This window comes from Ptychodera flava, chromosome 16 (assembly GCF_041260155.1).
Source record: "Ptychodera flava strain L36383 chromosome 16, AS_Pfla_20210202, whole genome shotgun sequence".
NCBI lineage: Eukaryota > Metazoa > Hemichordata > Enteropneusta > Ptychoderidae > Ptychodera > Ptychodera flava.
The window spans coordinates 14,488,402-14,515,119 of NC_091943.1; the positions used below are offsets into that span (position 1 = coordinate 14,488,402).

The 26,718-nt window shown below is 37.6% G+C and overlaps 1 protein-coding gene across 1 annotated transcript in view; it reads left to right on the forward strand.

The window, feature by feature from the left end:
* LOC139114087 (target of rapamycin complex 2 subunit MAPKAP1-like) overlaps positions 1-26,718 on the forward strand; it is a 45,229-nt gene that overhangs the window by 17,370 nt on the left and 1,141 nt on the right. The window contains exons 3-7 of the mRNA XM_070675603.1: positions 5,286-5,459; positions 6,690-6,802; positions 22,329-22,436; positions 23,362-23,502; positions 23,956-24,090. Of these exons, the coding sequence (XP_070531704.1) occupies positions 5,286-5,459; positions 6,690-6,802; positions 22,329-22,436; positions 23,362-23,502; positions 23,956-24,090 (671 nt within the window). The remainder of the gene's footprint in view (positions 1-5,285; positions 5,460-6,689; positions 6,803-22,328; positions 22,437-23,361; positions 23,503-23,955; positions 24,091-26,718) is intronic.

Consider the following 26,718-nt stretch of genomic DNA (forward strand, 5'->3'; position numbering starts at 1 on the left):
AGTTCACACTCATCGTGGGAACACATTGCAAAGACGTTCACAAAATTTTCATCACATTCATCACATTACCGTAATCCCCGTTTCAAAGACGTAGGAAATGTATAATGATTTGTTTATCTTGAAAAATCCCGAACTGTAGCCTCTAAATACAAAATGATTTTTCTTCTGAACAACTTCTCGACAACTTTACAATCACACTCTGATCATCACATGACAGTTGTAACCGTACATGTGCTGCTGCCAATGGAGAATCAAAAGACTTCAAATCAACAGTCAAAACGTATGGAAAAAATATCAATATCCAAGCAATGTAAAACAGAGTACTTTTGATAAGGTCAACTTATTGTATATTATAAAAAATCTCCAGACCACTCGGAACAGCGTAAGATTATGATCTCACTTATTCGAATACTACACTCGCACGGTAGGGTAAAAATATGGGAACTCAGATCGTTATATGGTGCTTCCGTCAAACGAGTCCGCTTAGCTAAAGACGGCAAAAATGGTAAAAAAGACGGTAAAATGACCATAATTATTATTGCTTATCTCTGTAAATTTTGCCGACTATTCGTTAGTAGTTGTCGAATTTCTTGAGTTTGTCCGAAAACTATTTCAGTGAATGACGTAAGTTTCAAGACACCCGAGTGCGAACGCAATATCGATATTGGGATAGCAAAATCAGTCACAGACAATCGAGGAAGAACATATAGAGTCTATTAATCTGCGATTTAATCATCCTAGGTTACCATGACAGTAAAAAAGGTAATGTTGTGCCCTGGTTGGGAAAGAAAAATTGATTAAGTTTTCAAAAAAACGTCAGCTAATACTCGAACAATTAGTAAAAAACTAGCTCAGAAAAACGTATAGAGAAGAAAGACATCACCGATCACGGCGATCTTCAGACCTTTTATCATGTTTCAGTCTGAACGGTCAACATTTGATGCTATAATCTATGTCAAGTGTCTCTTTTTGGTCAAATCCGACAGAGATGAATCAATCACGATTTAGTTTCATCGCCCCGACCCGACAGGAAATAATGAAGCTCATGGGCACCTGTATACATGTAATCGTGGCATGAACGTATCCAATGCCCGTCTACTGCATGAGCCATTGACCGTGCATCGCGAGCTAACAACGGTTTTGGACGTCACGAGAGCATTTTTTTCGCAGTCTGTGAGCGGTTGAGGTAAGCTGCTACATGTAGATCGGAATCGAGTTGATTTTGGCCGAAAACAGTTAGAAAGTAGTTTTTCGTGCTCCGTCCAAATTGGATCCGCATGTTGCCGGTTTTGTCCATGGTAATCAGCAGAGCTGTGGTGGGAGGCCGTATAACGCCGGGAATACACGTCATCGTACGCAGGGCTAGGCCACAACATACTTCCAAAAGCGATCTATCGGAAAATATCGTACTGCAGGTCAACACACACATCACCCATTCATAGGCCTACAGGTACACATATCAACGAACAAAAAGGGAGAGGCAATCCGCTTGAAACCATGAAGTAGTCCGTTTGTGTCTGAATTCATTGAGGCGCGTGTTCAGTAACCGTTGTCAAGTTTTTTCGTTCAGTAGTAAGAATCGTTTATTCATTGTTGACATCGTAATCGATCCGATGTACACAACAAATGTTTGATCGTTTGCACCTTTCCGCGTCCCCTCGTGATTGGCAGCTGTTTGAATGCTTTCATCTATTGTTTGTTGGACGCTTCGAACACAGCATCGAAGCAGTTTTGGCATAAAAAATCAACTTAAAATGGAAAAAATGAGAGAATTTCGCCAACAGGGTGATGCCACAAGTATTCACAAAACGTAATATGTTGGAACAGTGCTTTAATTTACACCATGGTTGTTCAAAGATCCAGATTTTCGGGAGCATTCGTTGACGTTGTTACCATGTGCCACTCATGTTGGATTATGAATCCCCAGGGAGATAGGGGGTATTTATAGGCTCCCCCTGCCTTTAAGTTGTTGAAACCAAACAATGATGTGGCCGTATTGACATTTTATCAGAGTAGAATGCTGGGCAAACAGATACCCAGATAACCAATGTTTACACACTCCTACCCCATGACTGTTCAAACGATGGCCTGATGTGACCTTTGCAAAGTTCAAAGTTAAATATTAAACGAAGCAAAAGAGAGGAGTGCATTCTGCTGGTTTTATGTATGAAAAGAGAATTTGAGCCACTGAAGACCATAAAAGAAGAGGGAAAAAAATGATTATTTGATAAAAATGAAATATTTTTCTGATCAATTCAAAACTTACTGAACAAAATTCAGTTTCATTTCTTCGGGTTAATACAAAGGTTAACCAAATTTCTATATTTGTAAAGCATAACCCTACTAAATATGTATAAATATGTAATGATTGTGAGACGGATCTAACTACAATACAATTCATACAAGCAAGTCGCCATAGAACCTCTTGAGCAAAATCTTCAATCCTTTCGAGTACACCGGTCTATCTAGAAAATTGAATTCCAATTGACAAAACCACAGTAATGAGGGCGATTAGAACAATTGTTGTATCTTATCTTTGAATACTATACAGTTTGACATGTAATGGGGTCTGCTGTATGCACGTGTGCAAAAATAAACTATCAGGGGAGGAAAAAAAAAGAGATAAAAATAACGCGTTTAGACAGATTGTAAAGAAGGTAGGATGGACACAATAAAGATACTGAAATCTGGTTTTTGTAATCACCCCGCCACAAGTTGACTGCGGTCCAGCTTCATTATTTCCAGTGGGTCGGTTTGAACCATGTAGAGAGAAATAGGGGTGATGAGGTTAAAGACCCAAGCCACTTTGTTCAGAAAGTGTTGAAAGTTGAGCCAGCTGTATTTTGAAAACATACCATCAAACACGTGCGGTCAGCTGAAATTAATAGTTCAATTTGTTAGCAAGGGAAATGTTTATAGCCGCTGATTATGGACCCAGGCGTTCATTGAACAAATTGAAAATCATTTCCCAGACAATTTTTTTCTCAGCTGTTTTAAATCACCAGTGTCAATGAAATTTGGGAAGTTTTCCAATTGTAAACCAGGAGACTTATACTCTTATTTTTTGCCATCCCAGTGCCAAGCTTTGAGGAGAGACTATTCCATGCCATGATGCGTTTTTTTTACGTTGGGAATTTTCAACATAGTCACTGTTTATAAGCACAACACAGTAACGTGTTTTAGATTTTCACACATGTTAAAAATCATGTGATGTGCTCCGCCGAGAGATTCTACCCTGCCAGTATTTTAATCCAAAACAAATGTTTGTCTGAGCGAAAATTTTCACTACCGGTCCCGAGTCGGTCGACTGTCACACTGGTATGCGGTTGCTTGAACCCAGTAGGTACGGCCAGAGTTAGCCAATTTGGAATCCCTACTTGAAATGGGTGTGGCTGGATCTGGCCACCAGACAAGTGCCCTGGGATCACCAGAGAGTGCCCTTATATCGGGCGCTTGTTTTTGTAACTGTGCCGTGCGTGTTTATTTTTGTAATATTGCTTTACATAAACGGCGTACTAAATCAAAAAAAGTGTAACATTATATTAAAGTTATGCTACTCGCATATTGGGTGGTGTAATGTCTTTAATACTTGTGTGACGTCTTCCACGATATCCATACGGCATCTAACACAGCTGAAAGAGGGTTCTTTGACCAAACAAAATGCTACAAATCTCATACGGTGAGGGCTGTCGTCAAAAAATAGAGAGAAATCCTCAGGATTGTCAGTGAGAAAAATATCAACTTTGCAACGTATCATGTGTCAGAGTCAAGTTCACAAAATGCAGACTTTTTTATGCCATTCTTTTCAGATTGTCTCCTCCATGGCTAATACAGACTACAGTCTTTATGATAAACACAGTCCCTCTATCCACCGGTCTGGAAACGTGGCTGGTTTCTTTGTGACACTCCGTGATATGAACCAATACACGATTCACACCTTAAACAAAGGGCACTCACAATGTTCAACTGGCCGCTATATCGATGTCGCTACCCCACGATCCTATGACAGCCGCAATGTGATCGTTCAAAAACATGACGTTTGTGGGTTGTTATTTTAAGAATATCACAAAACATTACAACTTGTTCACTTTAGAAACACTGAACAATTTATTTTTTCATTAAATGGGTAACGTTGCCCCTCTAGATAAAGCTTGAAAGGGACCACACATTATGGTTGCATTATGATCACGATCGAAAAACAAAATGACCATGCACTGTTCGCAAGTGTCATGGACTATTGCCCGAAATCAAGAAGACAGGCAAAATCAGCTGAATATTAACATCGACAGCTGAGTAGTTCATTACCAAACTTGTTATTGTGTTGACATGATAGCATTTTGTAAAAGGTATTTACTGTGCCTGAGCGCGAGCATACGTATCGAGAGTTCGCCATATTGACGCTACATGGGAAAATATATATGCGAAAAAAATCTACGTGCAAAAATCTACGTGCATTTCTGCAGTTGTCGTTCCTATTCTGCTCAGTTAACAGACATAATTTCACAGAATATTACACAGAAAACATATTTAGATCATATTGGAGGCACTGACTACTAGCATTGCAAGAGAAATGGACGACAATTTTCCGGTGTGTTTCCAGCCGTGCCTGAGCGAGCGTACGTATCGAGAGTTCGCCATATTGACGCTGCATGGGAAAATGTGCGACCACACAACTAAAATCTACATGCATTTCTGCAGTTGTCTTTCCTATTCTGTTCAGTTAACAGACATGATTTCACAGAATATTACACAGAAAACATATTTAGATCATATTTGGAGACACTGACTACTAGCATTGCAAGAGAAAGGGACCAAAAATTTTCCGGTGTGATTCCAGCCGTTGCTTGTGCTACGTACGTCAACACACTCGCAGCGGTCAACCCCAGAAATTATCGCACACTATCATCATTTACGATGGGATAAGGATCACCAAAAACACACACCGGTTTCAGGATATGATAATTTCTGTCTTCGTGTCGTAGATAGACGCAGAGAACACTTAATAGAGCCAAAAACAGCGAAAATTCGAGAAAAGCGTACACACAATCGGGGACTGTGGCATGCAGGACAAACCCAAGCTACGCATTATCACGTGACTGGCTCTCGTATCGCGGTTCGGCTGTGCGGTCTAGGTGATTGACACCTTTTACAATAGGCGTTTCCAGACCGGTGGATAGAGGGACTGTGTGATAAACCATCATCTTGTTGCGTTTTACTGAAATTAGATGCCACATTTTTCTATACTTATGGTGATTTTTTTTTTCTTTTGAAAAAAAAACAAACAGGGAAAGCGTAGAAGGTTACAGTTTGCACATTGCAGAAGATGACGGCGAAGTGGACACTGACTTTCCAGCCCTGGACAACCGTGAAGTCATCTCCAAATTTGGCTTCCACTCGCTCGCCCTGGTGGACACCGGAAAAGCTCCAGAGCCAGATAAAAAGGAGATATACGTCACAGTGTTAGTAGAATCCTATCACCCCTATCTTTGACGATAAATGGTATGGTCCAGTCATAATGTATGGTCAGCTGGTGAAAAGATTAAAAATAAATGTGGGGTGGCAATCAGCAGAAAGCAAAAGGGGAAGTAGTTTTGTTAAAGACGGATGTACAAATACATATTTTATTACTCCATTATGTTCTCATATTTGCCTATAAATTTATTGAAATGGGAAATTTTCAATCAAAGAATCTAGAACTTTTTATTACAGGATTTCTTATTCATGTTCAGCATATGTACAGATTGATTTTATGAGTTACAAAAACTGACCTTAAAAATTCATCAACCCGAAGAGGTAAAGAAAATTGCCATTATCTCTCACATTCTTGTATTTGAAAATTTACTGGCCATTATGGCAATGGCCAAAATTAGATGTGAAATGTTGTAGTACTCCAAAGTAAAGTGCATCCAATCTTGCCTATTGTAGTACTGTACATGTCTATGGGTGCTGTTCATAATAGGTTAAATATTAACATACCTCTCTTGGGTATGACTGGATTGTCACATAGTGTTAACACAGCGTTTTTCCATTTTTTGAAATGAAAATTTACAAAAGGGCATCTAGTGATTCGACGAAACTGTACTTTTCCAGTCGTCACATGCTACTGAAACAGTGTGTTCCATACAAGTCGGTTTTAAGGCATGTTCAGTGTTGAAAAGATAAAACTGATACAACAAAAATACAGGTGAACAGCTCACATTTGTAAATTCCGTGTAACTTAAGGTAGTATGCGCTTGAAAAGTGAAAGACTTAAACTTTTGCCCAAACCTTTCATCAGTAAAACCTTCAACCTTTCTCTTACCAAATCAAGAATAAAAATCAGGGGTCACCGTGCAAAGTTTTGAACTTGGGAAACAAATTACCCAACATTTTGCAATATTTGAAATTCAAAATGGCCGCCATCCCTGTGTTGACTCTATGGGAAAAATTAATATTGGGATTTTCAAAAAATTTAGAAGGTGAAAAGTTTTCTTTCTCCAATAGCTTTAAAAAGAACCCCCATAAGTGGTAGATTAGAAAAAAAGAAAAAAGAATTGTAGAAATTTGAGAGTCCGAATATCTGTTCCCGAGGCACGTTCTGCCTTAATAGAAGATCACTCTTACAAATCAGAATGGCTGATTCAGTATCCCTCGTAGTCCAGCTTATAATGGTACCACCCTTCTTTCCCAAAATCTCTTGTATCTGGCAGGAATGCACCGTATAGCGGCTTTTCCAAAATCCAAGTTGACAGCTTCAATACAACGATGCGCGAAATCTTACAGAAGACTCTAAAAAGGAGAAAGGGACATGTTAGGATTGGAGGTAAGCAGATCAAACTATCAAAAAACAAATGTGTTCTGACAGACTACAAGAACTGTACTGAAGATGGCTTCTGTGTGAGTTGGCCTTCAAGCTGTACATTCAGTGTTCTCCACAGCTGTGGAAATGATAGGGTGACTAATTTACATAACAATGCATAATAAGCATATTCTTTTGTTGTGAAAATATATTATTTTGTAAGGTTATCAGCATATGTATAGATCACTTGAGAAATGTAGGGGTGGCTCATCCCTCAAAATCCCGCTGTTGAAATCCCAGACATGACTGTAGGTAGCCTCAAATATCTGGCCAGACTTTTATGTCTGTGTTGGATAGTCCAGCTTTCACCAACGCCTTGCTCAGCATTGTTTTTATATCTCACTATCAATTACTATCACAATGACATCACAAAAACATTTTGTGCATGTTCATCGAGGGGGGAAAAAGCTGAAACCATTGTAATAAAGTGTACTATCGTTTGGCCGCACTGACATACACAGTGGACGCATCGCATCATTAAATCATAAATTAATACAAATGCAGGCTTTGATGATGCTTGACTTCAATTTGAAGAGTGACAAATCGTCTCCATTAACGTTCATCATCTCTGTATCATCCTCATCAAGCTGACATGGCCAGCAATTTCTGAGTTGTCGTGTGTGTGTGTGTGTGTGTGTGTGTGTGTGTGTTGTTACTGTGGAGTAATTTCAGGATGTATTGAATTTTCCTTGAATAATTCACAGACAGACAAAGTGTTTTCTCCAATGCAGTGAATAGTAAATATGGAAATCAACAAATCATAGATTTGATATATCTTGATATAGTTTCTATTTACTGGTAATTGTATTTGGAACTCGACACTTGAATGACATATATAGATTTCACTGGTGTGTGTGTGTCTGTCTGTCTGTCTGCCTGTGTGTCTGTATGTGTATATATACATTTATATATATATTATATATATTTATTTTTTATTTATTTGATGTATAATATTTGTTTGTTGTGTCCATGCAAATGTATGCATCTCATCTAAATCTGCCAGTATGTATAATATTGCACATATATATATGCACACATGATTGGATGTATGGCTCTTGCATATAGGTATATGTATGCTCATTTAAACATGGCCTGTATTGTATCTTGTGAAGATTTGTACTCTTTGTACATATTTATTATGATGTATGTGTGTGCCTATATATGAACATGTCCACAAGCAACAGGCGAGTTTGTCTTCTCTCATCAAAAAAATAAAGGATATGTATACTGATTGTTCTCTGTCATCAATTTCATTTGCTATGTCCATATATGTATGTGTGTGTGGGTGCATATATGTATACCAGCCTATACATATACAAGCATTTATGTATTTGTATTAGGGATAGATAGGATTTTAGTAGATGACATATGCATGCGTGCTGAGTGTTTATCTCACAAGTTATGTACACAGACGTGATTGGTGCTTGGAGGTCATATACCAATTTATAATTTGTACAGCGCGTGCACACACATGCACACATACACACACACACACACACACACACACACACACACACACACACACACACACACACCCCTCAAGCACACATACACAAATACGCATACCCATGATACCCACATGTATACAATCCAAATTTGTATCTAGAATGAGAGAAGCTTGAACATTTGCATGAATCATGAAAGACCACATGAGCATAGAGGCATCTTTAATGCAATCTTGATTGTGCATACATACATGAGTGCCCATGTCTCTGCCGAAATGTTTACCATAAGCATTTGTGTTTGAATCTTTGTAGTATCACCAAGGTTCAAAACTCTGGTATCGGTGTGTGACTATTGTAATGCTTGGCTGGTGTAAATCAACTGTGTTATTTTTAGTCTGCAAAAGGCAAATATAACATTTGCACTCATTACTATACAAATGGTCGGCCAGAGTGGTCTCAAGTGTGGCCCTGCAGTGTGCTGTGTTATTTTCAGCTCAGTCAGTCTTATTGTCTGTCTAAGAATAGACACAAAAATTTTGCAGATGAACACCTTGGCAGGGAAACGGCTCTGGTTCATGTTTGGTCAGTCACAGTACATTGCCGAGCAAAGCAAAACAAAACAAAAAAACTACAGCATGAAAAAAAGGCACTGAACCCTGGAAAGTCTTTTATAGCACAATCTCAAGTATAGTATAGGGGACAGAAACGTTCCGTGAATGGAGCCTGCAAACAATTTCTTTTGACCAGGTTTGGCGTAGCGTGTCCCCAAGGTTTTTGTGTTCCTCACAAATCTCCACTGTACCAAGGGTTAATGAGAATTTTGAGCAATTAGACTTTTATGGCTTCCTATAAGCTTGTTTGCCTCCAAGCAAAAAAAAAAGTACTGAAGGGCGCTGATGTGAGAATGTCACAAAGTGACCAAAAGGAAAAAAAGGTGGCTTAGAGTGCTTGGTGAAGTCACCTGTGAAAAAAGCAAAACCCGAAGGAAAATAGAGAAATAAACTTTGAAATTCTTCGATGTTTGATATTGTGACTCAATCTGTGGCTAGAAGTGTAGATAGAAGTTTGAAAAGTTACTCAGTGTTTCCTCTCATAAGAGAAAGGTAGTCGGACATTTGACCCTCAGATCACTCAAAAGTATGTACGCCACATTTGCCCTTTGAGGTAGATTATAATCTACAGTGTCATAATTTTTGGTGAATTTTTTGACATTTTACGGAAATGTTTTCGCAAATTTGAAAAAAAAATTTCAGCAATTTGCCAAAATCTGATAGCAATCTAAATTACTTACTGAGGTGATGTGTCTTGCATTCCATTGTGGTATGCTAAAAAAAACAGTATAATTTCTATTATGACTAACACCGTAATTTTGCAATATATAGAGTTCATCAATCAAGACATTGTTGCAAAACAGAGTCTCTTTATTGGATAATTTCACAGCTAATCAATGATAAATATACATTTTGTTCCAGTCATCATTTTGATGTTCAATCTGACCATTGCATGGGACTTTTTCGCATGTAAAACATTTCTGAAAATCTCTTCTGTTGTTGAGGTGAATGGAGAAGCTGTTATATTTTCTCCATGAAAGCCAAAACAAAAGCAGAAAAAAATTGCGGAGAGAAATTGTTGTCTACTGGTATCATGTCTCAAACACATAACTTCAAATGAACTTGCTGTGTTGGCCTTGACTGCCAAGTTCAAGGAAACTTCCGGCCGCTCCACGTTACCTTTCATTTCAATGATTAGCCACAGAAGACTTTTTCGCTCAAAATTTGCCCGACGAAGGATCAGGGTAAAGTGATTTTTATGGGACAAAAGCAGGATGTTATGACTTTTGGTTATACCCGTGCTTTGAACAAAATAAAAATGTTGACCTCTTGGAATCAGCACTGTGAAATATCGCAAGGTTAATTGGATCACCTCTGATGGGTGCATTTTACAAAAATGTGCAATGATTCAGAGAGACTCTTGTCTTCCTGCAATTCAAGATTACGCTTTCTCGCTTGCAGACAGCTGCTGTTTATCTCAATTATGCAGCAAAGTTGAAAATTTGAAACCAAGATGATCTTATTCAAAATTTTTGTATTACCGGTTGAAATAAACAAAAATAATCAAATAAACAAATAAATAGTTCACTGCCTCGGAAGATTGATAACTTTAATCCAGGAATGTTTGTTAAGGCCATCTTGTGGTCTGTTCCAAATTTATTGTGATGCACTTTTTTTTTAAATTAAAAAAATTTATGGAGGAAATGAGATCATACTTTTTATGTTATTTGCTTTGTAAGGTGGAATTTGAAATTCTCTTAAGAAATTCAATCAACGTAATAAAAAAGACAGTGGTGGTGAATACTTGGCAAAAAAAATTGAGGACAAATTTATCATTAATGAAAATTTTTGATGGGAAATGGTGGAGTGCGGCTACTAAGTACTGGATGTGTAATATTGCCGAGCGAGCGAGACTATTGTTCACTGAAAGTAGGTACAGGTTATTAAATGTAGTGTCACTAAATGATTTATAAGGCAATCCATCGTAATTTCCTATCTAAAAATGATAAAGTCTTTTCATGCCCGGAATAAAAGAATAAAAGCAGAGTTTACAGAGACAACGAAACCATTTGGTCGGCTCGATCGCTGCTCCGTGCATAATACATTCAAGGCATATAAAAAACTCTCGGCTCCGTCATTTTCTCCATAAAAAAAAGTAACAGCCTTCAACTTTGAATGTCCCCTTTGTTGCGAGTGAACAAGAGCGGTATTAAAAAATATGAAAAATGATTGACTATTACAGATGTAATCACAGGGCATAAATCAAATAGTACTTTCTTAATCACAGCAAATATTAAGTGATTTTCAGGTTAGTGTTGGAAAAACGATCTCATAACTCGCGCCGTGAGCGCAGAAATTTATGAGTGCTCTAACAGTGGAAAGTCTCCAGTAATAACCTTTAATGACCTTTTGAACTGATATTAACAGTTCCATCAGTAATATTTCATTCACCGCTCAGTAAATAGCCCACAAACTTGCAAAATTGAATTAAAATCCATAAGCTCATTTCCCATTCGTATAGAAACGTTCATTTATCAATGCGAATGGTTTTTTTCTCTTCTGAAAGCATGACATTTGCTAGCAGTGGGATGCTCGTTTCTGAAGTTTTTGACCCGAAAATGTGTCCAGAGGTTCCGGTTGAGAGAAATTGATTTGAATATATTTTTTTTTTCTGTATGCTCATAGAGTTTTACAAAACGGTGATATCAGTGAAATCCAGGGTGCAAAGTTATCATTCATTGTATTCACAGTTGCCTATTCGTCCTGCGTTTTCACTCGCACACAATTTTTCTTGCAGACTTCACTAGCCGAAATATCTTTAAACGTAGTGCCAACAGGACTTTCACACCCCACATCTTATTTGAAACTGAAGTAAACATGCCCTTTTCAAGCTTTCTTTTATTATCAATGTACCAGATTTCAGAAACCTGGATATGAGAGAGAGAGAGAGAGAGAGAGGAGAGAGAGAGAGAGAGAGAGAGAGAGAGCTGTGAAATACGCATGTCAACATGATGCAGTCACGGAGCTGGTTATCCCGTGACCCCATCATAATCTTCAGAATCAGAAAAACAAATCAGATGTAACATCAATGTTAATATTAGCCAATTATTAACCAGGCCGTGTGCAAATATTGAAAATGACAAACATGCCAACTGCTGTAGATTTATTGCCAGACGTGTATTAGTGAGTGAAACAATGTACCTATGCTCTGACACCATATCAGACCAAGTTCTCATAAATTTTTTCTCTCCATATGCATAGATTTTGACTCTGTGACCTATGTGTTTCGCTTAGGGTAGAATGCGCCTCGAAAGTGAAAGACTTCAACTTTTGCTCAAAGTTTCTCTGAGAACCTTTCAACCATTCTCAACCCAAATCTACAATAAAAATTTGGGGTCACGGTGCAAAGTTTGGAAGTAGCAAAACAAATTACCCAACATTTTGCGATATTTGAAATTCAAAATGGCTACCATCCCTGTGTTAACTCTACATGGGAAAAATAAAATTTCAGATTTTTGAAAAGTAAGATGTTGAAAGTTGTTCTTTCTCCAAGAGCTTTAAAATGAGCCCCCACAAGTGGTAGATTAGAAAAGACCTGTAGAAATTTGAGAGTCCAAATATCTGTGCCCAAAGCACTTTCTACCCTAAAGTAAAGGTGCATATCTAAATTTCACAGTGTAATGTTACTGATGCTAATCACTAGTTACAAAACACACTTTCCTTTATAAGTACTGATGGGCAAGATAATTTCATTTGCCTCTCCAAAAACATTTTCGTTTGTAACTACTGATTGGCTTGATCGTCTCATTTCCCTCTTCACAGAATACATTTTCTAGCATTCTGTGATGAAGTCTATTCTTGTATCACAATTTACTGTGAGAAATACAGATTGTTTTAATCCAAGTATGTCATATGACACACACATCATAAAAAAATCCCCATTTCACCACCGATATTTGGTTTAACCCATATGTGCATCTGTGGCAAGGGTGGACAGATACTCTAAATGGAGGAGAAAAGGTTAAGGTAGCGGTAAATTTTGGAACAAATTCTTCGGGATGTAAATACAACAGTTTTGTTGCTTGGATCATCATAGTTTCTTCAAACCACTATGCAACATTCTTTGTATTTATGTAACCATTGACAACACCACAGTCTGCACAGAAAGTTGTTTGTGTTGTCCTAATAATATAGTTTACCATGAAGATATAAACATATTATCTGTATCATGTATAACTGCAAAGAAACATATAAAAATTAACCCTGTGAGTGCTGTAGGTTTTTCCATGCAAAATTTAGAACAAAATTTTACCAATTTTTACAAATCTTCTGTAATTTTTTGATAATTTTGGACCAAATAGATATCAGTTTCCGTTGGCTGCAGTTTTTCATCAAAATTTTCGGAAAAATCTGAACGGAAATTGATATTTGAAATATATTTTATAAAGGCTACAAAAATTGACTTTGGCGCTCAAAGGGTTAAACTATGTACGACATGAGTTCATTGCATGATTCATAGTTTTGAAATTGTTTCCTTGTAAATATCTGAGGAAAATTGATGTTTTAGAAAATTATTTCAGTCAGACTAGGGGGACAGTGGACAGCGGAGGAAATACCTAAATGGGCAAAGGTGTGAAGGATTCCATAGCTACTTCCTTAACTGCAAATTTATATGAAATCTTTGTGCAGTATCGCTACATCTGCTCACAGTCCCTCCTGAACTACTGAAGTCACTGGCTTCTTCAAAATTGTGTTTATTGTTTCATATCTTAAAGGAATTAAATGGCTTGTTTGGGGTTAAAATTTACCTCTAGCCTTAGCCTTGTTTACTGTAAGGAAAAAATTTCAACAAATATTTTTAGAAACTTCAAATTCTTCAAAGTTTTTCAGTGAATTTTTTTGTTTCTGTTCTGTTTCTTTAAATATAATAGCTTTTCTGACCTGATTGCTTATAAAGTTTTGAAGTGTTTCAAATGTGGAATTCAAAGCAACATTGTAGTAAGTTGATAATGATTGAAGTTGAAAAACAATTTAGATTCTCGTCATTACTGTAATCTCCCATGCTGCAAGTTGAATATGAATTACCATAGACTCAGACTCTGTTCATCGTAAGTTTAACGCTTTCCACCAGGTGTTTTTCCTTCAACTTCTTAATAATCTTCCCTCAACGTGTGAGAACATGTTAGTTTGAGCATCCCTTGAAACTAGATTCCCTCTCGATATAAAGACAAGGTAGAGTTTGTTATCTCAGCGACCATTCCTCTTCAGATGGCATCGCGTTCAAACTCCGATTTCAATTTCGGTGAAATCGCTCTTGTAAAACTAGTATCTCTGACTTGCTTGCCACGCGTTGATAGATCTCCCCCGCCTGACCAGTAACAGTTCTGATCAGATTTGCCCTTTGACCCCATGACCTGCATTAAACCCGGCAGTCAAAACACATAAGCGGATCATAAAGTATAATTACAATGATTTGAAATGCTATACATAATAAAGCAGCCCAATGTAAATATCTCCAGCAATATTCATCTGTTAGACCCACTTTCTGCTCTGAAGATGAAGGCATCAACAGTGGCGAATTCTCGTCATGAACAGCGAGGAAATGTGAACTGTCAAAAAAACCGGGGGGAAACTGGCCATTATGAGTCAGCTGCAGATGTTAATGTTCAAGCAAAGTTCACACTTAACACCTGCCCAGAGAACAAAGACCCTGGTGTTAGGAAATTAACACTTCCAGTAACGATTCACTTTTATCATAAAAGCCGCAATTGTCAAACAGACTATTTGCGCCTGTACCTACTTAAAAGGTAAACATTGCATATTTTATTGAGTTTTCAAATTAGTGTCAAAATTTTTTGTGCACCTACACCTCAAAATTAAAAAAATTAAATTCTTAAAGGAGCCATACATGGATTCCTACCCGCAAATGTTTATTATTCAGAACATCATAGAAATTATGAGCATAGAGCAAGCATAAATATGTAGTAAAGATTTCGCAAAGGGAATTTGTAACTGTAACCCGACCCTCCCAAATTCGCATATCACTGGTTGATTTTACCCATTGTCGAGTATGGCAGTGGTTGGACCTCAAGTGCCAGGGACTCCGGAATACAAAAGGGAAAGTTGACTGTTGTCAAGAATGCTGGGAAGTCGCATTGCTGACAGACAGTGCCATGATGCATATGCTTTGGAGAATATTTACCCTCTAAATATGCATGGTTTTATTTCTGAATATGCTCACAGGACAATGCAAGTTTTGACATTTCATGCAACTTTTGAAGATCTGGGCAACATTTAACCCTTTCACCACCATGGTTTGTCCCAAATCCATTGTTTTCTGTGGTAAAGTTGGATCTGTACACAGGGAACTGGGGGTGAAAGGGTTAACGTTGCCTGTTCATCATCACCTCTGTTTAATACATTCCTATTGTTCTTTATCTTCTAGTTGTTCCTGTGCAGTGACACTCAGGGAGGACAGAGTCAAGCTTAGACTACAGAATCTCACTGATTTTGACTCTGCAGTTCATTCAGTGGTTCTTATTCCCATCTACTGAATGATGCTTTTTATGATTCAGTGTCTGGTCCAACTTGTTGCAAAGTTCTGGCCATACATGCATGCAAAATGTTACGTTGTATTTACACATTTTGCAGCTCCACCAACCATGCTTTATGATGTAGTAGAAAAGAGATCTCAAGCTATAAATATCATTTATAATAATTTTTTTCTCCCTCGTACAGTGGGGATGTGTATACAATAATGAACATATTGCCTTTTACAGGCTTTAAAAACCCAATTGAGGATCATATTCCTGCATGATGACACAGGTCGCCAGGGGTTCAAAGTTCAAAGGTCAAAAAACTACCCTGTGGTCTTATTGCCACTTGCAAGGTAGTCAGTGAAACTATACTAGTCACTTGTACTTATGATATGGCACTTAGAAGAATTGAAATCAACCGATACACACTCACCACAGTCTCTCAATAGATCCACAAAAAAAGTTCAGTCGCAGTAAATTCTACCAATGTGACCCAGAATTCATCTGAATAAAACTTATACACCCTGTCAAAGCATACAGATGATACAGGGCACAAAAATGGAAGTTGCCCACAATTATTCATATGGAAATAATTTCAGATCATAAAAATTTCATTTCTGCTGCAGATAATGACTGATTGAGCTTTGTTTTCAATTAGGAAATTGTATCAGGGAATGGCCTGCCTTTATTGATATTGGAATGAGTTATAGATGATAGTGATTTTATTGGACATTGGAAGTATTACCTAGATATTCATCATTTATGATCACGCCATACTACGCCAAGATTGGTATGTTCCGTTGTAATCGGTAAAGATGCTCTCTGTATCCAAAAAAACTGTTTCTTTCAATCCACCAAGCGTGTCATCGTTTCCAGGAGAAAAAAAAGTTTGAGCACTGGCTCAAGGTTTGATGAAGCATCTAGTCAAGTGTAGCTAATTTGATTGCATATTATTCTGTTTAATACCCCATAAAGAAAAAACACATGATACCTATATTAGGTTGGATATCTGCACAGGATTTTAATCAAATTTCACTCGCTTAAACCAAGTTTTGGGTCCAGGAGGTGGGAGGGGATAGCGGAGGGGCAAGGTTACCTTTGTGGAAATAGAAGGTCAGAGTGAGAGGGGTTAAAGTTAATCTGAACCTGTTCACCCCCGATTCCCAATAAAGAGGTCCAGACTCACCATTGATAACAATAGGTTTGGGGCAGACCATGTTGGTCTAAGGGTTGAATGAGTCATCCAGCATATGCTGAGCATAAATATTAAGTATTTTACTGCTTGCTTTAGACTCTAGCTGTATATCAGCAGAGAAATTAGACTAGTGACTTGACACGTTTTCCGAGGAATGGAACCTAGTAATCAGGGGGTAGTTAATTGTATCGCGGTCTGTCATGGTTGGTAACAGCAAACTTGAGGTGAGACGTGAAACAGATGAAATTCCGTAATAACTTTTTCGAGTGAGACGTTTTCACCCAAATGAAAGAATATTGAAAATTTGGCCAGCTGCCTCGGTGAGTAATGAGGGTGAGATTATTGCTTTGTGCAGGAATGGCGTGATGAGTTTCCTGTATTAGTGATGCAATAATTTTAAAAGATTTTGATGCAGCATGAAATATTTGGCTGAAAGAGAAGCATATTTCTAAACAGAAAAACAGACTTTCAGAAACAGATATTTATGAAAATTACACCGATGAACATCAAAAACAATTTATTCATGAAAATGAACATCATGGTGAAATTGTTTTTGATACTATGTTCTCTGTGGAATCAAAACGAGTCTTAATACTGCCAGATGAATGTCATTTGGAATCAAAACGAGTCTTAATACTGCCAGATGAATGTCATTTTGAATGTCAACCCTAGTCTCTGTCTGTTACCTTTCCAACAAATATAAGTTTTAAGGTAGTTGGTGGCTCAAAATTTAAAATTCTTTAACCTTTGCTCAAACTTTTCGTTAGGAAACTCTCAACCATTCCCTTTCAAAATCAAGAATAAAAACAGTTCACAACATAAACCTTTGTACGAGAGAATCAATAACCCAATATTGACCACCGCTTGAAATTCAAAATGGCTGCCATCCTTGAGTTAAGTCTATGGGGGAAATGAAATATTCGATTTTTACAAAAATAAGCCAGCAACAACTTTATTTACTCCATGAAAATTATAGCAATGAACTTCAAAATTAATCTAACAAGTGGTAGACCAAAAGAGGTTTGAGAGTCTGAATATCTGTCCCCGAGGCGCATTCTACCTTAAAACAATATTGCCTCATTAATATGAGCAAATTCCTAGTAAGCCTCCTATTCCTTATCATAAGATGACAGTGGGTATGGATTGTAATGTCCAATGGAGGGTTTAGACTTTTGGCAATGGAATTTTCACAAGAGGCACGGAATTCCCAAGTTTTGAACCGTTTCACGACCCCCCCCCCCCCCCCCCCCGAGATTTTGGTACAGTCCTATTGATTCCTATTGCAAGTTGGATGTGCACACAAGTAACAGGGGGTGGTAAAAAGCTTCTGTTGGTAGAGATTTTAATAATATTCGCATGGTATAAAATCGCAGGACAACACCAAGCTCTTTTGATTGCACTTTGCATATTTTTGCTCCACGAAAGAAGTGATTTTGTGACATCCTTGTAACTGACGTGTACTTACCTGGTGTTCACCAGAGATTGTACCATATCATACAGATACCGCATACATCCAAAACAACATCTCTGTATATCAGAATCATATCATATGAGTAGTTTTAAGGTCGCATCTGTACACACAAGTTAGCCATCAGTATCAGGACTCAACATGTTGACTTTCTGTTGACAGATTAACTTTACACAAATAGCAGAATTCACATAAATAGTGTCATATGATAGTGATTTTTGACGTACATCCAAAATGTTTTTCACATTTGACCGATACCTGTATAGTAGAAGAATGTCTGATTTGTGAAAACCCAGTTCTCGTAACCTTGTACAGTAGCTATCAATGTATAAATACAGAATTGTTCAAAAGTCCCCTTCTCACGTGATGTCATTTTGCTGTTTACAGTTGAAGATAACATCATGGAGAAGTACAATTTTATTGAGATGAACTTCCTCCGATGAACTTCACCCATATAACATTTATCTAGATTTTTTTGTCGTTTATCTTGAAGGCCATATGTCATATCTGATAAACACTGAACACTGCCATCTGAATGATTTCTCCCTCTCTCTCTTTCCATTTGGAAATGAATAACATTTTTCACAATGGCATAAACTCCTAATTTGTCGTCATGGTTACCAGCATTGCGGCAATTGATGCTGAGGAGCAGATTCACCTCGAAATGGTGTTCTGTTTGTACGTCAGGTTTTCAATCACAGAATTACTCCCATCCAACTCACGCAATCGGATGTACCTGTTGATATTAAAAATTCAATAAATATTGAAGAAAATTTGCATTCAACGTCAAATATACATTTTATATCTTTTAAGAAAGAGATTCATATTATCAGTCTGTTTTTATAGAAATATTCATGGTTGATGCCCAACTACTAGAATGCCATGATTACGGTGTGATCAAGCAGATACACCATATCGCTGAATAACAATTTCCAAGGGTTAATATTAATTACGGAAGACCTATCCAGATTTTCTAGAATCATCTTCCGTTATATATAAATAAATATTTGGATAATCATGTAAGATCATGTTTTCAGCGAGGAAATGGTAAAGTCTTACTTGGTCGGTGAATTTACGACCAATTTCGTTTCGAAAAACTCGGTATTGGGAGGCAGATTAGCCTTGACATGCTCTGGTGGTCGTATTATGAGTTTCAACTGCTGACGTTCGAGACCTTCACATCAGATGAAAATGAAATTATGCACAGATGCTTGTCTCAGTCAGTTAAAAATACTCAGAAATATATTTTTTTAAATGATCATGGTTGTGTTAAAAGCCTTTTTAGTTTATTTATTTGCAGGGTTTTTATTTTTGTTTTTTTGTCAAAACTTTATGAAGAGATTTAGATCTTGTGTGTGAATTCACAAATGAGAATTTTCCGGTGAGTCTTGCGGAACACAACCTGCAGGAGCCGAGTGAGGCAGGTAAATACACGCACGCGTTCATGCTTGTTCATTTAAACGTGTCCTCGTTGTATTTCACGTTTGCAGCGGGGAGAACAGGAGACCGAGCCTAATGACATTGTTTATAACTTCCGTATCTCTGTCTGACTCTGTCTGAAATCATAACCATTCAATAGATCCCACACATCCTACTACGGAGTATTCATTTCCTTGGATGCCAGCCAGCGTTTGACACACCATTGGTTTTGATGGCAGGACCACGAAAATGAAATAAAATGTTTCTCGTCAAACCAGGCCCCAGAAAATGCCCCGTTTTTATATTGCCTGCTTCTTGTTCTCACCAAGTGTTCAATGAGGTCTCCAATGGCAATAAATTAGCAGCTATTAAAGCTGTATTAGGTGTAAGGTTTTTCACTGCAGTTGTCATACGACAGTTGCTTTTATTTTGCGTGCGCACGTACAGTGAAACTGAACTTGCGCATTGCTTCATTAACTCCAGTATGGTGACATTTCATTTCATCTATCACATTTTATCACAATTCAGTTTTTTTCTTTTTTTTTTTTTTATTTCAAATGTTGGTGTCATATGGTTGTTTGTGTTTTTGGAATTAATGTCGCTGCATGGAAAAAGAATTTTTCTAGCATGACCGTGACTCAGTACAAAGTGTTCGTTTTTGGATGTCAAGTATTAAATACATGACTGTTGCAAATATCTTTACTCTAAAATCAAATGCTGCCTATTACATTGTGATGTCATTCTGATTAATTGCATAAACGAGGAAAAAACAATGAACTGACACGTACGCTCCAGGAAGTGCAAGACCTGGGACAACAATCAGAAACTGCTCTAAGGTTTCAGGATTTCGCATTTAGGGCCATGACAGTCAAAGGCAGTGACAGCTAAAGGGTTGAATACACTCATGCCATCAAAGATAAGTTTAGAAACTGTGATAAAAAGATAGAATGAAAGGGCGATGGTACCGTATCGGGAGAGGGTGATAATGGTGTGAAACAGACAATACAACAGGAAGGATGAGATAAAGAGAAAGATACAAGTCAGACGAGAACCACTTGTTCGCTGCATCGATCAAATTATACCACGTGCTCTGCTGTTAGTAACATTTTAATAGCCAGTCATACACTTTAATGCAGTTCATTATATCCTTCAATGCCAACTCCTCTGTGCATAGACCCCATTTACCCTTGGGGGTTTGGAGAAAAAGAACGGTCAAATTCCTAGTAGATTCTGCCAACCTTGCCGTGGATGGTCCCAGCATAGCCACCAAGGCTGTACGTGTTTGTTTCATAGGACATCTGAATTTCATATCAGTCAAGTATCAGAGCAAGTGTAATATTAATAAGGATTGGGCTTCTTTGTTAATCATCTGCCCTCAAATTTAGGAGAATGTCGAGAGACGCATGTCTGTACATCCAGCTATATATCACACTAAATGGGCAACTGGACCAGACGTCTTGGATTTGAACGCTCTGCCCCTGCTACTCGGTGTCAATACCGCGTAAATCTTATCACTGCCATGTGGTCAGTCAGCTGGCCTGATCCTGGCCTGTAAATCTCCACCCAAATTGGGTTTGACGTTTGCGCTCCAGGATGTGGTGAAAATTTAATTTACTCATAAAAAGTTCCCAACGTCTAAAGTACTGTACTAATTGATGGTGAAAGTGAGGCTTAATGCCCAGTATTTTGACATAATTTGCTCGATTACTTAAGCGGGAGAGCAATATGGCCTGTCACTTTCACCTGTCTTGCCAAGCCACACACGGTAAAAAAATTCTTTCACTGTATCTAAAAAGACACGAACCAGAAACAGGAGAGAAAGATATATGAAAGCATAAATGATTACCCGATGAAGGAAAATCGGAGAATTTGGAACGTAGGACATATAATCTGGTTATCAATCCATCGTGATAATGGGCAATTTATTTTTTGCCGGCGGAATTTTCTGTCTTTGAGCAGTAATAAAGGGAAACTCTCCAGCATCCACGACGACTTGCCAGATTCCGGAGCAGGGGCGATAAATAAAACCATCCAGGTGATATTACAGAGGAGTGATTAACAGGTTACCCATTAAATACTGATACTTTACCCATTAAATACTGATACTTTCTCCCTGAAAGGCTTTGTTGTTGACATGTGTTCAATAAATATGTATGAAATATACAACTTGCATGTGCAAGTATCCGACCTATGACCCTAACTTGACCCAAGGCACATCTCGCAGCTTTTTTTTCCTTCCATGGCAGGAAAAATTTTATTTTTGACAAGCTACTTTCCTTTTCAGGTTCACACACAGTGATATAATCTTACGGCTGTGATGTAGCTTGATGATTCAGATTTCGAGATTTTGTTTTATTCAAAGAAAAATGTCCATTTTGTAGCAGTGTCTCTTGTCTTATCAGCAGCTACTTGAGGTTCAGGAGTGCGTTCCGCTTTAATGTTTGATTCATCTGTTATCACTTCTTCTTCAGGGCTATCTCTGCATGTTGAGCAGAACAAAATAATCTTTTTATCAAAGTTTGATAATGACGGGTTGATCAAAGTACAGGAACAAATGGTTCATTGTTAAGCTTAATCACCAACATCATGTACACCCAGACACGCATTATACATGACCCATACATTTATACACACACACACACACACACACCATAGACCCTCAGTTTTTCTCGAGGGTCTATGCACACACACACACACACACACACACACATACACACACACACAGGCACCACTTTCTGACACATACATGAATTATGAATGATCGCACAGGTGAACCCAAAAACCCCCCAAAGATTCTGGTTGTGAAACATAATGTTTTCACCGTATGTCCTAATAAGGTTGACTTTGCTGGATTGTAATTTCCCGTTTCGTTACAGGTCCAGACTATGTATTAGAAAAACAGAGTGAGCCGGGTGTTGCCGTAGACCTGGACAGTACTCTGGAAAATCAAAACACCATGGAATTCTGCCTGGTCAGGGAAAACAGTGAGTGGTTACGTTTCTCAAAAGAAAATGTTTTGATCAAAATATTTTAATTAGCAATTTTCTGTGATTTTTTTAGTGTAATAAACTTGGTAATGGATGTGTGATGATTCTGTTGATACCTCTGTGCATAATACAGAGACAAGCTATGGAAATTACGATACAGAAAGCAAGCATAGGCACGTCTCATAGTAGACCAGTTGTCTGGAAGAAATGAAATATTTCTGGCAGACACGATATTTTCAAAGGCTAATGATATACACCATTTTATGCAGAGTGAAGTGATATTTAACATACAGTTGAGTCATCCTCAATTACTTGAAATGTTAAAAAATGTATTTGCATCACTTTGGTACGGTGGATTTCCATAGAAATTTTCTCATTTTACTTGATTCTTCATTGTGGAAACAGAGGATTTGAGATAAAGTTTACGATTTCAGAACTATCAGAGAGACAACTTCATTTGAAGCATGTTTTTGGAAAAAGTGAATTCAAATCAAATTTGTAATAGGGTGATCATAGGAAATTTAGAACCTTCTTGAAATTAACATAGCAGTAGTGTAGATTTCTAGTAAGCAAAAAGGCCAACAGCAACTCAACAGGAGTTTGGAAGACACCAACATTGAAAAGATGCCACACAAACTCCCATCTTTTATCGTTCTGCTTGCTAACCCCCTTCTGAATCCATTAACGGTGCAGTGCATTGTGGGTAACACACAGTCATGCAAGACCAAAGTAGGCGACTGATATGTGTATGTGCACTTAGAGGCGAGGATAATCCGCCTGTGCGAGCAATAACTCTGGGGAATGCGGATTTGAGTGGCAAAGCCCAAGCATATCGTTTTGTCAGAGTTGATTAAAAGTACATAAATCTCAAGTTCAAAATGTCAGGACAAAGTACAGGCGATTGTTTGTCACTCAATCACAGGTATCCGTGGTGACATGGTGCACGACGAGGACAGCCATGAGTTTGATCTGAGTGGGGCTTCGTTCCTAGTCGGTTACCAGTACAAATCCTACCGTGCCCACATGCTGCACAAGTTCAAGACAAACACTGAAGTCCAGCTAGGTAAGGTCAAGTTCAAATTGCATTTCGTACATCCCTTAACAAATAAAATTCAGTTCACTGAAAATTGAATCTTTTTCAGTGTGTACTTCAATTTTCAGACAATTTGACCCCCCCCTTGAAAAAGGACAGATAAACAGCTATGCACTTGGAAAAAATAGACAAACTGAAAATATGTGAAGTAAGACATGTAAGTGTTATCTTTACCACTGAGCCACAAAACAACTGATGCTGTGAGAATACAAACTAAGCAGGGAATCTGTTCAAAACACACCAAACAAGTTTAACTATACTTGGCTTCATTATGAGCAATGGATTGAGCAGAACAAGCAAATTAAAAGTGTTTCCCCGGGAGTCCCAACGTTAATCTGTAGCCCTTAAGTTAGTGATATTTTCCTTTTGCTGGGTCCACCTTTCTGCATACCTGGGAATATTTCTCCTCTATATCATTTGCAGGGATATCAGGAGACAAGGTTGAGATCGACCCAGTGTCACAGCAGAAATCAACCAAATTTTGGAGTCGTCAGAAAGCCGTGTCATATGAAGCCGACAGCATTGCGTCATGTGACATCATTGACGAAAAACACACAGGTATGATTCTGGCAAATGATATCTCACACTTGACCTTTGACACAGGGGTAATTATGATTTGGCAACGTTTTAAGAATGACAATTTTGGATACTAAACTATTAAAGTTGAATTAGTTATACATAATTCAGCCTGATTCAATACACAAACTTAAATCCAGTTATATTATCATTTACTGCATCCATCTGAGGAAATCAATTTCTAAAATATTGGAGCAGGAATTTGGTTACCATGGCAACATAAAGGGAGTGTTTGTTGTGTGTTCCTTTCTTCTGAAGCAATATTCAAAACTCGATGTCAACTTTGTTCTTCTCATACTTCTTTTGAAACTGTCATCTGGTCCAAATTTCCATACGACAGTGTGTCAGAGCTTGGACCTCCACATTGGGAAATAGGGACGCAAGGTTGCCAAGGAGGGTGAAACCACTGGTTCAGTAATTTCTTGCAGTCTTTGGACTGATAATTGTGTACACCCAATGTCCAGCTGTGCTAGGCTGTTGACTCATTCCAGTGTGAAAAAATAGCCCATGCCCATACACAAGAGCTTTTCAAATTATTCTCAGAGGGAGTGTGCACAAACAGCATGACAGCTCTTTGGAAATTATATACGTACCGTACCTTCTCCAGTCATGTTTCCACATCTTTTAACAACTCAGCCACAAATTTTATGCAAGAAACTTTTTTAGTCCAAATTTTTCTGCCATCTTTCCATTTATTAAACAGAGGATAATATTCTTCAATATTTCCTTGGCAAAAGGTATTTTGCAAGCACTACCCATAAATCATAAGCGCAGTCCCATGATTCATATTGTGTAGGCAGCTCTAAAATAACTGTAGTCTACAGTCAATGAAATATGCCAACAGACTGTAGTGGCGTTTGATAATTCAATTTTAGCCGTGCGTTAATGATTTAATGTAATTTGATTGCCCTCCAGCAATTTCCAAGTCATACTTTGTACCCACTCACCACAGCGGGGAAAGGCAAAGACTTCCGTCAACCTGGCTTGAATTTCCAGCGTTCAAATATCGGAGAGGAATTATGTAAACCCCATTTTCTTCATCAGGATGTATATCCTCACAACGTGTCAATTTGTCGAATTTCATAAACACAGTAAACACAGAAATCCATTTTATTGGCTGATATTTTGTGCAAATACAGACTTTTTTATGCTGACTGGAAAATTTGCCCATTCTTTCATCTAAATAAAAGAGAGTAAATTGTCTGCAAACACTCGGTTCTTTTGACAATTCCATGCTTATTTTCTTGTAATAATCTTTCTCTGTCAACATGCTAATTACTAAGAACACCTGATGCAGAACAGAAAATACTTTTTCCATGATGAAAATTTTTGATGTGTTTGCTGTTTATTGTAAGGGCAGCATTTGGAGAAGTGGATGAATGAAATAAATAGGATTACCCATTATTGCTTTTAAAGACATTTTGAAGTGCTCAAATATTCACCTTAATCAAAAGATAATGTCACATATTTGTTCTTTAAAGTTTTTTATTAAATTTGTCATGAGCACTGAATGAAAGCCTTTACTTGTTGTGTGTGTGTGTGTGTGTGTGTGAGTGTGTGAGTGTGTGTGTGAGTGTGTGAGTGTGCAGTTTCTGACACAAATATTTGATATTTTGAGCATAGAACATGTACCTATATTTAAATATTCTTAAACTCGGTCATAGACTGCTGAAATGGTGTCTTTTGAAGAATTTTTCACAAAATTCAGCATGTTTGTTCATCGTATAAGTGAAAGCACAACCCACTTTGAGCCCAGGTGTCCTGAAGTTTTCAAACATACCCAAATGTAATAGTTTGCTTTTAGTTTATCATTTTCTGCATACAGCCTTGTTTCCAATAATATTTCTTATTTCATCATCCTTTGTTTTGAAGTTATGAAACAACATATTTTCTCAGCTGTATTTTGTAAGAAGGGTGGAGAGTTTGAAATCAGGACTGAGGACCGTATGTTGACAGAAAAATTTACTGTTCGTGGCAAAAATTCAAACAATACAGGTGTGCAACATTGCACCTATTTCTCATCTTCGAATACGAAAAATTAATAGTGGCAATATGTAGCTCTGAACATTGATATATTCTTTACTTTCTTTTTCAAACTTTTGCGGCCTTTTGCTGCCTTAAATGGGAAAAGTAAAACAAGTTGTTGCAGAAACTACTGACGTAACATATTATTGGATGACAACTTGATGATCATTTGCATACGTTTCTCTAACTTGCCATATAAGGAAGCTATGAATATTTATGTAAAGTACACAGTCGTGATGATAGCCAAATATGGAAAGCATGAATATTAACAATTGGCAAAAGTGAAAATTTTTAGTGACTTGAAAATGTTTTTAAGTTTAGAGAGTAATGTAAACACAAATCATTTGTAAAAATGGAGGTAACATCAGTCCATCTGAAGCTATGTTACCAGAATATGAATGTAGCTGGCGAGATTTCCGAAAATGAGTTTTGTCTATTTTGGCAACAATACATCTCTAAAGGAATGTTTGATATTAGCCTTTAGTAACACTTCATGGTGAACCTGTCGGCAGGTCAAGGAATTGGAGCACAGGTTAAGATTGCTCTTTTTGAATTACAGTTGTATTATTTTCATGTGATCTTTGA